Source organism: Nicotiana attenuata, chromosome 6 (assembly GCF_001879085.1).
Source record: "Nicotiana attenuata strain UT chromosome 6, NIATTr2, whole genome shotgun sequence".
NCBI lineage: Eukaryota > Viridiplantae > Streptophyta > Magnoliopsida > Solanales > Solanaceae > Nicotiana > Nicotiana attenuata.
The window spans coordinates 85,835,533-85,852,090 of record NC_031994.1 but is presented as its reverse complement, the minus strand read 5'-3'; the positions used below and the strand labels follow the sequence as shown (position 1 = coordinate 85,852,090).

At 35.8% G+C, this 16,558-nt stretch overlaps 1 protein-coding gene across 1 annotated transcript in view; it reads right to left on the bottom strand.

The window, feature by feature from the left end:
• LOC109227373 (N-alpha-acetyltransferase 16, NatA auxiliary subunit-like) overlaps nt 1-15,768 on the bottom strand; it is a 17,383-nt gene extending 1,615 nt beyond the window's left edge. The window contains exons 1-25 of the mRNA XM_019392511.1: nt 15,599-15,768; nt 13,011-13,089; nt 11,782-11,864; nt 11,524-11,673; nt 10,801-10,916; nt 9,776-9,881; nt 8,831-8,902; nt 8,638-8,753; nt 5,995-6,127; nt 5,479-5,556; nt 5,345-5,398; nt 5,173-5,243; nt 4,176-4,230; nt 3,985-4,080; nt 3,636-3,764; nt 3,428-3,510; nt 3,113-3,343; nt 2,516-2,648; nt 2,332-2,439; nt 1,801-1,932; nt 1,492-1,548; nt 1,242-1,339; nt 1,054-1,112; nt 849-960; nt 642-742 (exon numbers count right to left, since the gene is read on the bottom strand). Coding sequence (XP_019248056.1) covers nt 642-742; nt 849-960; nt 1,054-1,112; nt 1,242-1,339; nt 1,492-1,548; nt 1,801-1,932; nt 2,332-2,439; nt 2,516-2,648; nt 3,113-3,343; nt 3,428-3,510; nt 3,636-3,764; nt 3,985-4,080; nt 4,176-4,230; nt 5,173-5,243; nt 5,345-5,398; nt 5,479-5,556; nt 5,995-6,127; nt 8,638-8,753; nt 8,831-8,902; nt 9,776-9,881; nt 10,801-10,916; nt 11,524-11,673; nt 11,782-11,864; nt 13,011-13,089; nt 15,599-15,649 — 2,503 coding nt within the window. The 5' untranslated portion in view covers nt 15,650-15,768. The remainder of the gene's footprint in view (nt 1-641; nt 743-848; nt 961-1,053; nt 1,113-1,241; nt 1,340-1,491; nt 1,549-1,800; nt 1,933-2,331; nt 2,440-2,515; nt 2,649-3,112; nt 3,344-3,427; nt 3,511-3,635; nt 3,765-3,984; nt 4,081-4,175; nt 4,231-5,172; nt 5,244-5,344; nt 5,399-5,478; nt 5,557-5,994; nt 6,128-8,637; nt 8,754-8,830; nt 8,903-9,775; nt 9,882-10,800; nt 10,917-11,523; nt 11,674-11,781; nt 11,865-13,010; nt 13,090-15,598) is intronic.

Here is a 16,558-nt window from a genome sequence, read left to right as displayed (position 1 = left end):
GGGGGGGGGGGGGGGGGTTGCAGTTATCTTGACTTAAAATCTCGTAAATGTTCGTGATGCTAGAGAACACCACCAATACCCTGATATTCATGCTGTGGAACAACAATGAGAAATATGGATATGACTGGTCAAGTGCAAAATGTCTATCAAGTCAATGATGCATGCATGTTCCATAACGAAACCATGATTTTCATGGTGCAGAACATTAAGGAGAAACATGAATATGACCAGTCGAGTGCTAAATGTCTATCGAGTCAACGATGCATGTCCCATCTGACCTAGGATGAATTAATTTGAACTCTCCTCTATCTTTCTTAAAGAACCATCAAGAAAATCTCTTTAAAAAGATGGAAGAATCGGTATAGAGCAAAAAGGAAACATCTCTGCAAACAAACATAAAAGAACAGGAACAGAACAAAAGCACTCACTTTCTAAAATTTAGCAGTTTGACATGGACTGTTTCTTTTTTCAAGCCACAAAGGTATATTGGTCACAAAATGCAAAACAAAATGAGTGGCTAATTTAGTTTGCCCCATTAAGATTGCAAAAATGTCATGTATTTTCTTTATCTTCTAACGGAATAAGAATAGCATGCATGACATGAAGAAACAGCATGAGATGACAAAGAGTGAAGAACTTACTCAATGCAGCATCATGGTCATTAAAGGTTGTTTCCAGGAGTTTGTGAAGTGAGATGCAGTCTTTCAGTTTCCATGTACTATCAGCTCCTCGGTCTCCGTCTCTAATGATTTGGAGAGAAGTTAAAACAGAACCCTTAAAGTTTTGATAACAGATACAGAGCTATGTGATATGACTGCTAATTAATTTCCAGTACTGCAAGTCCTTACAAAGAAACAAGATCATTAACCGAGTCTTCAAGTAACTTGACAGCCTCAGCCTTCTTGTTTGGTTCCAGAACATACATCAACTCAGCCACTGCAGCCCTGTGCATCAATGATTCTGCACACATACAACAAAGAAAGTCATTCTTTTGCTTGGAACTGGGACATGGACCGAGAATGACAAATCCATTAATGCCAGCTGAAAATGGACCTCGGTGCTTTTCAAGGAAAATATTGTTCGCATCAATTAGAGATTTCTCGTGCAACTGACTGAAAAAGCCAACAGAAACAAATAGGTAACACTCAGTCTAATAACAAGGATAAATCACTGTGTAATAAATGAATATCTAAAACGTTAAAGATTGACGGGAAGTGGAATAGTGGATGGTTCAAGGGAACCTAAAGGTAGGTCGCTCGACTTCTAAGACACGCCACACAAGTTTTTCAGCGTCAGTTACTGGAGCAGGCAATGCTCCTACTTTATGGAAGAATTTTATCTGCAAGAGATCACATTCTTATCAAGAAAGATGTAGTTGCAAAGAGTTCAACAAGAATTTGAACCCAGTGCAAACAGTTGGCGAGGCAAACAAATATAATCTACACAACTGCAGAATACATTATTCAAAAGTCTTAAACAAGGTAAACATACCAAGCAGAGATGAGATTTTGGATTATCTGCAGCCAACCTCACCAGATGCTTTACAGCCTGGAAAAGATAAAAATCAAAGAGAACGTCTATAAATGGTCATACAGAAAGGAAAGGACGACTCTTGATAGAGCATTAGATGGATAACTACACCAGAAAAAAGAAAAGGGCGGTAATTCAAGAAGTCCGCTAAAATGCACTGGAACCAGTACCCGGCAAAGATATACCACACAAAATGATATATAAATGGATATAAATTTGAGCAAAATGGAAGAGGAACTTTTCTAATTGTTGAGTTACAAAGGACCTTACCTGCAAGGCAAGCAAGATTTTCTGTTTCCTCATGTTTACTTCAAACGACAGTAAATGTGTCTCCAAGCAATCAGACGAGTGCGTAAGGAGCAGCTTCAGGTACTTCGTAGCCTCGGCCAGAGGATCTTCAATCTGAAGGTTTCTCGATATTGAGAAGATTTTATTCATATCAAAATATGCAAAATTTGGAATAGCCTCAAATTAATAAAGATTTGTTCCACCCATTTTATTGGAAACACTTGGTTGTCTGGAATAGACTCCAAATATTTAACATGACCTCACAGATATACGACGTTAACCACTCAGTTTCATGAACTCAATTTTCATGGAAAGTAAAAATTCAAATGGTGATGGAGTTATTCCTCAGCATACTAGACTCCATATAAAATCATTTCGAGTGTCTTCTAACATCACTAGGGTCATACAGCACTACTTGTTGTAGTCATATTGTGCATATATCAGACAGGAGTTTACGAAGTCCAAATTCACCATGCGTAGAAGATGTGACAGCACGTTACAAACAAAAAGTACCTGAGCCAATTTTTCACCATGTGGATCAGGATCTACAGGCTTCAACTGGCGCTTCCCCGATTTTGCAACGCTAGTGGAACTTGATTCCTCATTTTTAACTTCTGCATCCTAAAAGCATGCAAAAGAGTAAGTCACTTCACACTAAGTTAATTTTTCAAAAGCAATAGGAAGCAAATTTCAGTACTTTCTTAGCTCGGGCCTCCGCTTTCCTCAATTTTTGCCTTAATTTCTTCTTTTGAGAGGCAGGCAACTTAGACATCTCGTCATCTTCTTCAGCTGCTGACTTTGGAGGACAATCATACAGCCTCAAGTAACACCTAATTACAAGCAAAAGGATGCCCAAGGAAACATAATAAGCTTCAGTCAGAGAAACGTTCAGTCCACTAGCCAACAATCTAGGACAAAACATGAATACTAAGAAGAATCATTTCAGTTATCGGATTAGCAAATGTCTATCCAAACACAAGTTTCAAAGGAAGATAACACAATAACTGAATCAAGGTCAATAACACCTGAATCAAGGATGCCCAAGGAAACATAATAAGCTTCAGTCACAGAAACGTTAAGTGAGCTAGTAGACCACCTAGGACAAAATGTGTATACTGAGCAGAATCGTTCCAGTAATCAGATTGGCAAATGTCTTTCATAGGAATACTTCGTAAGTTTCAAGGGAAGATAGCAAAACAGTTGAATCAAGGTCAATAATAGCAGAACAAATTTAAAATCCAAGGTTCCTGAAGATCCAAACCTCTGACAATTTTAGATAAGTCAAAATCAGTACCTGATAGCACCACTTGCTGCTTTGCGAAAATAAGCATGTGAATGGAGCCGATCTTGAAATTTCAGCATTTCCACATACATGCGTAGTGTCATTTTCCTTAAGCAATAAGAATGAAAATCAAATTGGTCCTCTGTGATATCTGCATAATGCTTTTCCACTGCCAGAAATTTCTTTAAGGCCCGTCCAAGCTCGCCTTGGCGCAGATAACTCTCCCCAGATGCCAGTTCATACCTTTTCAAATATTCATCAAACAAAAGCTGCTAAAAGGATCACAAACCCAAGCAGATCATGATCAAGCTTTGTGAAGAGACTTACCACATGCACTGCATATCGTAAAGGTTGTTGTGTTGATCCCCATCTTTTGTGAATAATAAAGCCGTCTTTTCGGCCAATGCTACCTTCAAATACATCCAGCATAAAGAAGTGAAAAGACAAATATAGGAAAAATGCATAGGAATTGAAAATTACCAGCAACAATTAGAGAGATTAAATTAAAGAAAACGAACATAACAAAGCTTTGTACCTGATCAGCCTGAAGCATACGCTTAACGCATTCACTGTTAATATAGCGATCCGCAAGATCCATACACCTGGCTTCATCAGCCAATGCTGCAGCAGCAGCCAAGTCACCACTATGTTTTACTATGCGGCTCTGTGCCAGAGAGAACCAAAGTCCAAAGACAAGTAGAACTTAATTAGACACATGAAAAGAGGAACTTTTCTTGATAAACTAGTACTTAATAGATAGTGTGTGGGTGGATTTTACCAGGGATATTGCCAAATATCAAAGTCAACAAACAAATGGTAACGGCAACAGGAACGAATTATGACAGATTAGAAAATATTTTGATAAAATAGATGAGCAAATATACCTTTACAGAGTATAAATCTATAACAGTAGGAGTGTGTTCTATTGCCTCATCAATTTTTATAAGAGCAATGTCATACTGTCCACATCTATCATAATGCTGCAGCAAGAAAGTTTTTCAGCAATAAGGAAGGTGAAAAGGAACAAAGAAATGGACGTGAAAGCTCTGAATATTTATGGAAGATGTGAGCAAACCTGAGCCAAATAAAATAATATCCACATAAGTGTTGAAGGAGGCTCTTTTTCCTCGCTGCAGCAGGGAGAATAATGTTACATGTAGAGTAGAAGAGTATGTTCCAACATATAAATATATAAATAAATGAATCAAAATCCACAGAAACCATAGCATCAAGGTAGGCACTGATTACACCTCATAGAATTATAAGACTGAATACCCTTAAGTTGATCTCAATGGAATCAAAGAGCATCTAGTTTGATTGCTAGAAGAGATTGAGAGCGTGATACAGGATAAGAAAACCAAATAATCATGCATGAAAAAATAAATAGTAGCTCCTCAAAATTCATTTCTTGAAGTTGTATTGAGAGTGCAACAACAATAACAAACCCGATGCAATCCCACACGTGGGGTCTGGGGAGGGTAATGTGTACGCAAACCTTACCCCTACCTTATGAAGGAAGAGAGGTTGTTTCCGATAGATAGTATTGAGAGTGCATTAGTCAAATTTGAGAAATCAGCTCTGATGTTGAAGTTTTATTGTGATACAAGCAATGTTATCATGAGAATCACTTTGATTTTGGTGATTGTAAGTTTAAAACAAACAAATTAAGACACATGTGAACACACACACACACACACACACACACACATATATATATATATATATATATATATATATCATCTCTTAGCCTGAAACTAGCAAAAAATGAATTATTTATTGCAGCTCTTTAAAGTAAAAAATGTAACCTGAATCTACCAAGTAATAAGAAACCTATAAACTAGCAACCATCAAACCCTGAACTGGTCTCCAGAAGGTCAAGGTAGTGCAAGAAGAAAAGCAAACGAGAACTTCTTACTGATCAAATAAGATAAAGGGGGCAAAATAAACAATAAATCAACTCATGGTAAATGGTTCATTCGGTTTGACCAGCTGTTTGGTTAAGCCTATTATGAGTTCAAGTGACATGCAATAAGTGCAACACGCATCGCTAAGTACAGACAGACTTTGCTGACCTCTCGGGATATCCACCAGTAGTCTTAATTGACTGCTCCAACCTCAGAACCAATTCACCTAGAATATTGGCCTGCAACAGATACGCAAATAATTTCAAACACCAAAATAAGCAGGAACATAATAAACCCATGCATCCCCCGTAATAGTACATGAAGGAAGATATAAGCTAACCTTGCCAGGGTGATTGTACAATGGATAAAGATCAGAAAACAACGAAGGAACACCCTAGATATTCATCACCAAAAGACATGTCAGCTTAGCTCTAAAGACCTCGGAGACCAAAAAGTATTTTAGCCAGTAAGTACCTTTGCTAGAAGAGGTCGAATATAACTCTCTGCTGCCTCCCGAAACTTGTCATCTCTGAGAAAATCAAGCGGAATTCTCTGAAAGAAATAGGAAAAGAAAGTTCACTGCGGATGCTTATGATATTTCCACAAGATTGCAAAAGGTAAGAATGGTGATAGACTTGTAATAAAATGTTTGCATGTCAAGTTGCTGAAGACAGAAACAGGAAATCTGTTAATGTCCTTTTAACATTTTAAAAAGGAAAAACAGTAATCATGAGAGAGTATAGCTTATACTTTAACCGTAATAAGGTCCAAAGAGACAACAAAGCAAGGTAACAAGATCAGCCATCACAAAATATACACAGTACTTTGCTGACAGCAATTAAGGAACCTCCTTAAAACGAATCGACGGGATATGGAAAAGAAAAAATAGCCACTGCCCAACAATCATTGGCAACAGGATCAATTCAAAGATTATTGGACAGAGCTAGACAGCTATTATCTTGAGAGTAGGCAGGACAAAGCACACATTACCTTTACGGCAGATGATCTACTATATTGCTGGGCAAGTGACTTGTACAAAGATTCTAACTTATCAATTTCATCAGAACTATACTGCCCTTTTTCCGAATGCAGTCCCAGACATCTTTGTAACCCCTCGTAGTATCTGAAAGTTAAAGAAAGAACATATTACAGGTATAGTTCATTCTTCAGCTTCGGTAGAAGAGGATAGCTAAGCATCTATGTCCATCCACAGAAAAGAGAAAGGTCAAAATGACAAGAAAGACACATGCATGTGCTTAAAAAACAACAAAGCGAAGGCCAAGGCAAGAGCATTAGAAAGTAGGACTAAATACATGGAGCATTACCCCAGATCAAGTTTAGAAGGAAGAAAAGGAAGAGAACGGAATGCAACAATTAGCTTCTTTTCCTTCTTTTACCTTGTATACAACAACTGTGTAAGGCATAAAGATGTCATGACAAACCTGAGGTACCAGGAAAAGATCATCGTGCCTTTAAAAAATATTACTATTTTTTTGATAAATCCTAAAATATTATTGGTAGTTCTGGCACTCCTAACAGCTCAATCATTGCACCAGCTATATGTGTCTAACTCCAAGGTAACTTGAAGTTAAAAGAAGAAAACAACTATATTAACAAGTTTCTGAAACACATCGCTTGAGAACTGGACCTTGAATCATTAGCTGAAACAACCTTCCAAATTATATTGGTTACTTTGATCTCCATTTATAAAGGACAAAAAGACACAATAAGACAATGAATTGCCTACTTTTGTTTTATTTTTGGTGCAAAGGTGAGTTTGTACATGGCATAGAATCTCTGTTGGGCCTTATAGAATCTTCGTAAGAACAAAGATTTACTCTTGGGGTTTTTTGCTTTTTGTAAGTTGTAAAGATTGCTCTTGATGGTAGGCTAGAAATATGAATTTTTGGCTTTACTTCACCTATTATTTGCTATATTTTAATTGTGTTTGAGCTTAAAAGTAAAGAATTTATACTAATTAGGTGTTTCTTATGTGTAGGAGCAAGTTTGGATGAAAGTTGATCAAAAGATGACGAGTTGAACGCAAACCAGGAAGTGAAGAAGTAAGAGAAATAATGGAAGCTGATGAGACGTGGAACATATACATTCAACGGTGGCTTCACTGTTACTAGATGTAAAATTGCAAGTCATTTTGGTGGGACCAATAACTATGTATTGATGAAGCATAAGGAAAGATATAAAACTAATAATGGAAGACAAGCACAAAGAATGGGAAAGGATTGAGTTTGGATTTAAAGCTCCAAAAGCTATAACTTGAGGCGGAAACGAATCAGAGAAAACGGCAGCAGAGTTTGACACTGGACAAGCCCTCTGATAAGTCTTACAGGCGCGGCGCATGGTATAAATACAATAAAAACACGTATTTGAAAGGACTTTTGATCTACGAAAGATTTGGGAAGCAACTAAGGCAAGAAGACACGAGATTTCATCAAGATTTCAACCAACGATCAGTGCAATACGGGAGTTTGTATCGAATCATAGCATTGATGTTTTCTATGTCTTTAAACCTTATTGAGATAACTTTTTCCACTGCTACAGAGCAGTTTTCCCTTAGGGTGTTGACAGATATAGTGTATTGATAATTTGTTAGAAATTTGATTCTTGACAATTGTTTGACTTAATTGATGGAGTTCTGAAATATATTGTGAAGTCGTTCATTATTTTCCTCAATCGAAAGAAGAGCTTCATATTGAATTTCTTTACATCTTAAGCTCTAGTTTAAATTCGTGATTCAACTAGGTAATCGAAAGAGCCTTTTGAATTATTAATCGAACCAGAAAATAGGAAAATATTCGTGAGAAGTTATCCTTTAGACTAAAACCATCATTATGTTCGCAAGTATTCACAGTGCTTAAATTGGATTATTTCTGGGGATTAACGTTTAATCGAACGAGCAACCTTAACTTCAAGTGTAATCTAATTATATGGTAAATTCGCGAGAATCAATAGTATTATAGAGTGAACTACTTCAAGAATTGGATCCCGAGTCAAGTGTCTTGCACGTGTCTAGTCAATTATCCTTATTTCTCTTACTGATATTTTTGTGTTACTCAACTCTTGTCTTCCGTAATCAATTGATAATTGCTTAAATTTAGTAGTTACTTATAGTTGATAATCATTCCAATCAAGTGTTAATTTTCCTGGATAGTAATTAACGGAAGATTATTCAAACATTGTTCAAATACAATCCCGGTGGAGACGATAATTAAACTATACTATCTTTGACTAGCGAGCAATAACTTCGTGTTGTGTTTTGCGCTCGTCCGCTCTTAGCACAGCCTTGGTGCTAAATATTCAATTAAAACTGTTATCTTTCTCAAAAAAAACCTTAAATACACAGAAATATGAAAACTCGAGTTCGTTCTTATCATTTTGCATTAAACAACAGAAAACTAATTATGAAGATTCCTTCTACTTATCAGAATTTACAGGAAAGAGCACCAAAATGAATACTGATTTATTAACCAAAGAACGACATAATCCTAGAATAAGCGAAAAGATGTGCACACATAGAAAATTACAGGTTACCTGTAAAAATGAATTTATTATTATATACAGCATCACCGAAACGTCTCAGTAATTTATGACAAACAAACTGAGATAATAATGCACCTGTAATTGTCAGGATTCATTGAGAGCAGCACTCTGTATAATCTTTCACCTTCTTCAAAGCGGCCAAGCTTCAAAAGAAGTGAAACCTCTTGCTCCTTGTAGCCCAATTTGTCAACCTATTGTGGCATAATAAAGTCAACATCCGGGTGTAACTTCAAACTGATTTCTTTAAGACTGCATTATGTGAACTTACAATCTTAGACTCTTTCTTGTGCAACTCTTCAAGGGCCCTCTCAAGAAAACCATATTCCTCCAACAGAGAGATCTGAAACAGATTACAACCAAGTGAAGTTGAAGCTTTCAGAACAAAAATAGGATAATTCTTAAGGCAGTTGATAACAAAGTGCTCCAAAAACAAAAGGCATACATTGGTCTAACTTGCAAAATGCATAAATCACCACATAAAGTAGTAATTTGTTTCACATATTACAGAGTTGAAAAGTAATTGTAATTTAACTGAAATAAGACCACTGAAGTCTCGTTTAAATAGGCATAACCTGACGAAAATTAGTTCAAAACCCAAATTCTACTTATATCCTCAAGCATGACGCAGAAATGTCAAAATCAGGAAGATCTTCGAAATTAGTTCCTTGTGGGTGTTTAAGTAAATGGTTTTTCATGTTTAATTTCAAAGCTATGCATAGCAGCTTTTATCCGAAAACATTTTACAGGAGCTGAGGGCCTTTCAGGTTTTTTGAATAGAACTATATCAGAAACAAGGAAACAACCATTTATCCAGAGTCAGTTTTTAATGATTAATTATGTATCTCAGGGTCAGGCTTTCGGAATGTGTTGCTAAACTAGCACTACAATGAGCCAAAATAAAAAGAACCAGATGTGTTGGTTGCAGGAAAAACCTTCAGCATGCTGACAGTAGGTCTCTGAAAAGCACCATCCCAAAAAACTATTCTCATGAGATTCCAGCTCATTTTCGGCAGTAATAAAGTAGAAGTACATTAATCTTACTGGAAATTTTAAGCCTCAAGGTACAAAACCTAGGTGGTATCGAGCAGCAGAACAGCACTGGTATATGTACAACTGTTATTGCACTAATCAAACACACTTCCCAAATAAATGAAAAATTAGCAAGAACAAAATCACCAGACGCATGAGATAGATACTCCCAGCAGATTGTTACCTTGTATAGAAGCATCTCCCCATGTTCACAACGTTCATTTTCTGGAGGATAATCATCTTCAAGAGTCCCTTCATATGCCTCGAGGATATCAACAGCTTTTGATCCACTAACATACAACAAAATGAAATGCGGGTTGATGTTAAAAGTCAATGTTACTTTTTGAAATGCAACATCCATCATAAAACAGTCTATCGGAAACAAAAAGATACAGTACCATTACCACCAGCACAGGACAATTGTAAGCAACTAAGCATATTCAGGCAAGGGAACAGCAACAGAAGATCACATAAAAGAATAGCCTAACTCTATTTTAAATACAATAAACACGAGTTTGATTGCACAATATCTTCACATTATTCCATTAGAATATACCAAACTCCGATTCTTGTGATGCCTCTCAGCAATTAATAACAGTTCTATTTACTGTTTCTCCACTAAAGAGGCTGGTTATTACTAGAAAACCATGCCATTAGCACTTCGAGATACTACATAACAAGGACAAAAGCCATGCATCTTCAAATTTCACGAAACCTAAGAGTTAACTTTTCTGTTCTACTGAGTAAACAAATATTACCTCATTTGCTTTTCAGTTCTACTGAAGTAAACAGAGAATACAACTTTTGCTCCTGTTCGCTCACCCAAGACACCCCCCCCCCCCTCCCCCCAAAATCACTGAAGTAAACAAATATTTCTGTTCTACTGAAGTAAACTAATCTTATCCTAAACATTTGCAATGTGTTACTATGGCCCACAACCATAGTTGAAAAAAGGGAAATGAAAATGACAAAAAGAACTAAGGAGTCAGATCACCACCAACAGTCAGTCATACTCTACTTCAAATGCAAACTATATCAAATTCCCCAATATGGATGTCCCACATCTCACACACAAAATCACTGCGTAATGCAGCAGTTCTGCAACTCCTCAACTAGATTTGCATCAGACATCAATATAGAGAATCGCCAGGAGAAAAAAACACATCTACCAGTTGTACTAGCTATTTCTATAATAGTAGAGCAAGTTACTTGGAGTTTAAATGATGAGAAACAGCAAAGCCAATCCAATTCATGCGATGATTTGGTTTCAGAGTGAGCAGTTGCTGTCTCGTTTCAACAAAACCTGACAAGTCACGCATTTGTGCCTGTAAAGAATACTCATAACCCATAAGTTGGACAAAGAAGCATGCCATAAGTTACTGGGATCATCGGATCCATGACATAAGAAGCATTAAGCAAGTGATCCAAGAGAATATACCACATGAATGTCACATGATGAAATATAATACAGCTTTAAGCACGGAACACAGGAAATAGGATTTGCATGAATGCTACAGACATTATAACTTTACGAGCATAAGCAACTCTCTTAATCCACTTGCTGATGAAGGGTATACAGTGACAGTGCCATCCAATGCTCCAGATACACATCAGCGATGAGACAATAATGATAAATGTGCTTCAATTGTATGTGCAAGCTCAAAACCAGACAAAGAAAAGGTTAAGCAGAAAATAAGGCAAACTCTTTATCCGCCTCCCTTTTATATGAAAGCTTCTTATGAATTCTTGTGACTTGCTCATTGGGGAGCAGCTATTTAACGACAGTTTAAGATATGCGATTGAGACGCAATATAACTCTAATCTTTAGCAACCATGATATGAGGCTTAGCCTGATGACCCTAAATGAAAAACATCTTAAGTGCAGGCAAATTCTCAGAAAGGAAAGAAGAATGTTATTAAGATGAGTCCAACCTGTAAAAGAGATAGGTCACGTAATATCTCAATGTTGTCCGGATCAATTCTAAGGGCATTGCGGTAGCACTTAATTGCTTCACGGTACTCTCTATCAGACCGGTAGAGTAGACCATAAACATGCCAACAAACATGACTCTTAAGGTCATTCTGCAAAGAGAAGGGCAGTTAACCCTGATATACATAACACATAACAGTAGAAGTTAAACTAGGAACTTTCCATTCCTAAGAGAAAAAAGGGAACTAAATTAACTCTACCTTCAATCCAAGTCGGACAAGTTCATATGCTTCTGATTTGCGGTCCATGCAATTCAGCGTTAATCCTTTCATTGCTAGAGTTTCTGTAACCAGATCATTAAGTAAAATGACAGCAAATAACTTAGAAGTCTCAGAAAAAAGGGCAGTCATTAAGATACAAGAATACAAGAACTAGTGCTACTTTACTCAAGCTCATCCTGATTACTTCACATCCAACAGACAAATGGTCTTAAAGTGAGAGTTTGAAGAACTGATCTAAAATATATAAGGATAAATTTCATTTGGCATGCATATCGCCTATGGTTTCATATATATTTTGTTATCCATCATACTTATCAGGGAAAAGTAAGGTTGCAATACTTCATCTATTTACAGATTACAAATTAACTTGCCAGGGACCAATTAAAAATGGAAACGGTTGTTATTCAGGAACACCCTTGCCAATTGGAGTTTTGAGCGCAGCTTAAAGTCTTTTACACAATATATATGTTTGATTATTAATCAAATTACTGAATATGCAAAAGCATTCAAAAGATAATGTAGATTCACTACAATCAAAATAAATAGAAGGGAAAAAAGGCAAAGAACACATGTTTGAATGCAGAAATAGAATTCAAAGAGTTAGCCATATCATATTTGAATGCAGAAATAGAGATCCAGAGATTAGTTCATCTCCCACACTCAGCCTTTGGTTTTACTCTATGATCTCCTCTTGATTAAGGACACTAACTCAGTCCCACTATAAGAAGCAATGCAACTAAACTATCTGTAGGTAACATACTAGCCGTGGAATATCAAGCCAACCTTGACATAGCCACAGCAATTCAGACTAGAAGATTTGACTATAACTAGTTATGCATTTATTGGCTCCAATAATACAAGGAAGTGGAGGTTGTTGATTGTGTCCCTCCATCACCTTGATATCATTAACGCAAGCAAAAGAAGAGGAAACTGCAGCACTCAATTAAGTTATCTTGATAGGTGTTTTATATTTGATACCAAAAGAAACTCGTCGCTTCTCCCAGACAGCGATTCATGTATCACTGCTTACAGGCACTTCCACTACGAGAAGAATGCAATACTTCATGAAGCAAGTAACTCAATCTATCAACCCTAACACGGTACACGTTGGCTTTACAGTTGAAGGAGCAAAACCAAACAAACTGATATTTCTATCTAATATTTTATGATTTTTAATCCAGATGTGCACCAAGTAGAATTGTACATACCTCCATGGTCGGGAAATTTCTTGAGAACAGTGTCAGCAGCTTTCAGACCTTTCTTATACTGCTTTGTCTCATACGATTTCTGTAGCAAATGAGAAATTCGACTCCAAATTAGTCATATTTTGGCCATTCAGTAATCACGAAATTAGAAGGGAAAAAAAAAAGGTTGGACATTGTAATATGTACACAAGTCATAATGATTTAAATGGAATATTTCATGTTAATGTTAGTCATATGATTTAGTACGAAAAAGATTATATGTCAAATCTTACTATATAAAGTAAGTATTCCTTCCGTCACAACCCCCAAAAAAATGGATTTAGGATACAAGTCAAAGCATCTAATTTTCTGTGTGATTTTTTTTCTGATAGATAAGAAAAAAGTTATATTAATCAAAAGTAGCCTAAGCTTGTGCTCTGAAATTTTAACAGGCAAAAATTCAGTTCCTATCTAGACTAGGTGAGGTAACAGGAAATCTTGTATGCTATCCACATCATATACAAATGCATTTTACACTGAAATGTCAATAGAGAAACGCTAAATTTTAGCTGGTTTACATTCTCCTTCTCACTCTTTCAAACATTTCTGATTCATTCCCTTCCAAAATTACTCAGGATACACAAAAAGATTCTCTCCTTTTTCTAATTTTTAACTATGAATTCAGACAAGGACTCCTAACTTTGAATTCAGACAAGGACTCCTAACTTTGGAGATAAAAGTATATGTTTGAAAACCACATGCAAAAGTGCTATCTATCACATTTTTACACTAAATATATTAAAAAAATAATTGAAAAAGTTGGTTTTCGTCAATATTTATCCTCTATATATTCTTGATAAGGTATACATACCCTATTTATTCGGCTATACTATAACTTAATTCATTACAATATTGGTGATTAATCTGTTGTTCAGAGTTCTTTAAATCTCAAGATTATACCTACCTGTACTTAATGTAAATCTAAGAAGAAACAACAACTAAGCCTTAATCCTAACTTGCTTTCAAGTCTAGAAACTGTAGGTCTTTCTACTTATCCAGAACAAGAAAAAAAAAGAGTATGTAGATCTTTTGAAAATCTTCCCTCCAATGTGATTTTCAAGTCTACTTTGTTCCCTTTTATCACCTTCAATCATCATACTATCTCACCTACTAATTGGCATAATTGAAGGTCTACGCTGAACATGGTGAAATCATCTCAAGTGATGTTTGTCCTCTATGTGTGTGACTTGCACGCTGTCTGATCTTAACATTTATAACCTTGTCCAATCATCACGACCGCACATCCATCTTAAATTCGCATTACGACCAATCCTTCTCGCAAAAATTAGCACCTATTCTAGATCACCAGGCACAAAAGTGAACTGGCTTTTGATGAATGTCCCTAGTATATGCTTTCATACTTTTTTCCTAAAGTTTCATTTTATGACTCTTTAAGTTTAGCACCACTATAGTTTGCATAACTTTTAAAATATATCCCGTTTATTCTTATGTTCTAAACTTCATACTCTTCGTGTCATCATTTACTCTTACTGTAATATGATTATATGAAAACGATACACCACCCTATCCAGGCGTCAAAAATGGTTGTTTCCCTCTTTACTCCCTTGATGATTTGTAATCTCGTGGTTAAGAGCGGAAAGGTCTTTCCATTGGAACAGCTTCTTTTTCACACATCTAACTCCACGAATATAGCTAAGGTTTTGTCCTTATATATACATATATTTCATCTATCCCGGATGTATTAGAATTGGTAAAAAAAAATCATCAACACTTGTATTGAGAAATTAATCAAAATAGCCTCTCAATCTCTCTTTGATCTCTATCTCTTTTTTATTTTAATAAGGTTGATCTCAGCTGTCTCCTGTCAAAACTTATTAAGAATATTCCTTAGTACACTTAACTTAATTTAGTCCTAGCTAATACATTTTCTTTCTTCTCTTTCGGCATCCATAACTTTCGGTATAAGTCGTCTAAGATAATCCAAGCTTTGTGAATCGCCTTCTTGTGTTGGTAGTAACTTCATGCCACTCTCTTTTTTTGTTCAGTAGATTTGCACCAACTCCTCATTCCACAACCATGCATGTGATTCTAGAGCTTAAGACACATCTTGAGCTTCATTTGTTACTTCATAATGCAACTTATAAATTTCTTGGATGGATAAAGGAGGAGGATTGTGGTAGGTTGACAATTAGCATGAAAGGAGTCAATTTATCATGAATCCTCATAGTAATGATATGCCTAGTCTGTATAGTAGAAATTCCTCTAAAACAGGTATTTTGAACCAAATGAATCCATATCCAGCACAAAACCATATTAAAGATCGCCAGCGCAAGTTCAAATTCACGATTACACTACGATTCCTAATTTAGCATTGCAACTCAAATGCTACCTGCTCTTATAAAGTCAGAACTCAATAAACAGCATCGACAGATACAAATGCAATCGTCATAGTAAATCAGTCACTGAAGATATTTAGCATAAAAACTAGATTTTTAACTGGAAGAAAGACAAAGGAATTGAATTAAAGTGAATACGACCTACAAGCCTCCATTAAAAAACAATTTTTTTTGTGACAGAATCGAAGAACTTACAACGATGAGTTTGAAGAGGTTGGCCTCTTTAGGAGGAAGCGAAGCGCCCATTGTTGAACAGTGAAGGTTCTAGAGAGTGAGACTGAATGAGAAGGTAGAACGGAGATGGTGGCGTTTATCTGCTGCAACCCTACTGAGAGAGAGATATAGTCAAGTTGCAGCTCTGGGGCTTGGTGGGGAAGTCCGCAGGGGGTATTTGAGTAATTGCGCTATTTAGTTGCTAAAGTACATTCCATCTCTTGGGGAAATTTACTTTGCAATTTTACACTAGTTTGGAAATTTAATATTCTTTTTATTTCAATTTAGACGACACGTTCCTTAATGAGAATGAGAAGCTTTTATAATCACACAAATGATATGGCCTCACAAAGCTTTTACCCCTAAGTATTTAAGATCATAAATTTTAAAAGTTTTTATTTTTTTTCTTAGACTCCATGCCGTGTCAAACTACCTCATCTAAATTGAAACGGAGGAAATAGGTAGTTTACTCAAATGGGTAGGTGAAAAAAGGATGTTACCAAAATGGGTAAATTTGGAGTTTAATTTTGAAATGGTCTTTCCCAGCTCTCAAATGCTCAACATAGTAAACTAGTGTTTGGACATAGATTTAGTTAAAATTTGAAAAAAAAGTTTTTAAAGTTGCGTAAAAAAAATAATTTTTAGAAGTTGAAAATGTGTTTGGACATGCATTTTATTTGAAAAGAAAATAAAATTTTGTGAGTGTATGAGAAATTTTCACCAAAAAATTGCCCTAAACCAGTTTTTCGGAACTTTTAAAAAAAATCCTGAACCAGTTGTTGGGAACTTAAAAAAAATTCAACATTTTTTCAAAAACTGATCTTATTTCATGAACAACTAATATTTTCAAAAAAAATTGAATAAAGATTACCAAAATTTATGGTCAAGCTGAGTTTCCTTTCTAACAGTAATTAAAAAATAAAACGAGCATAAGAAGAAAAT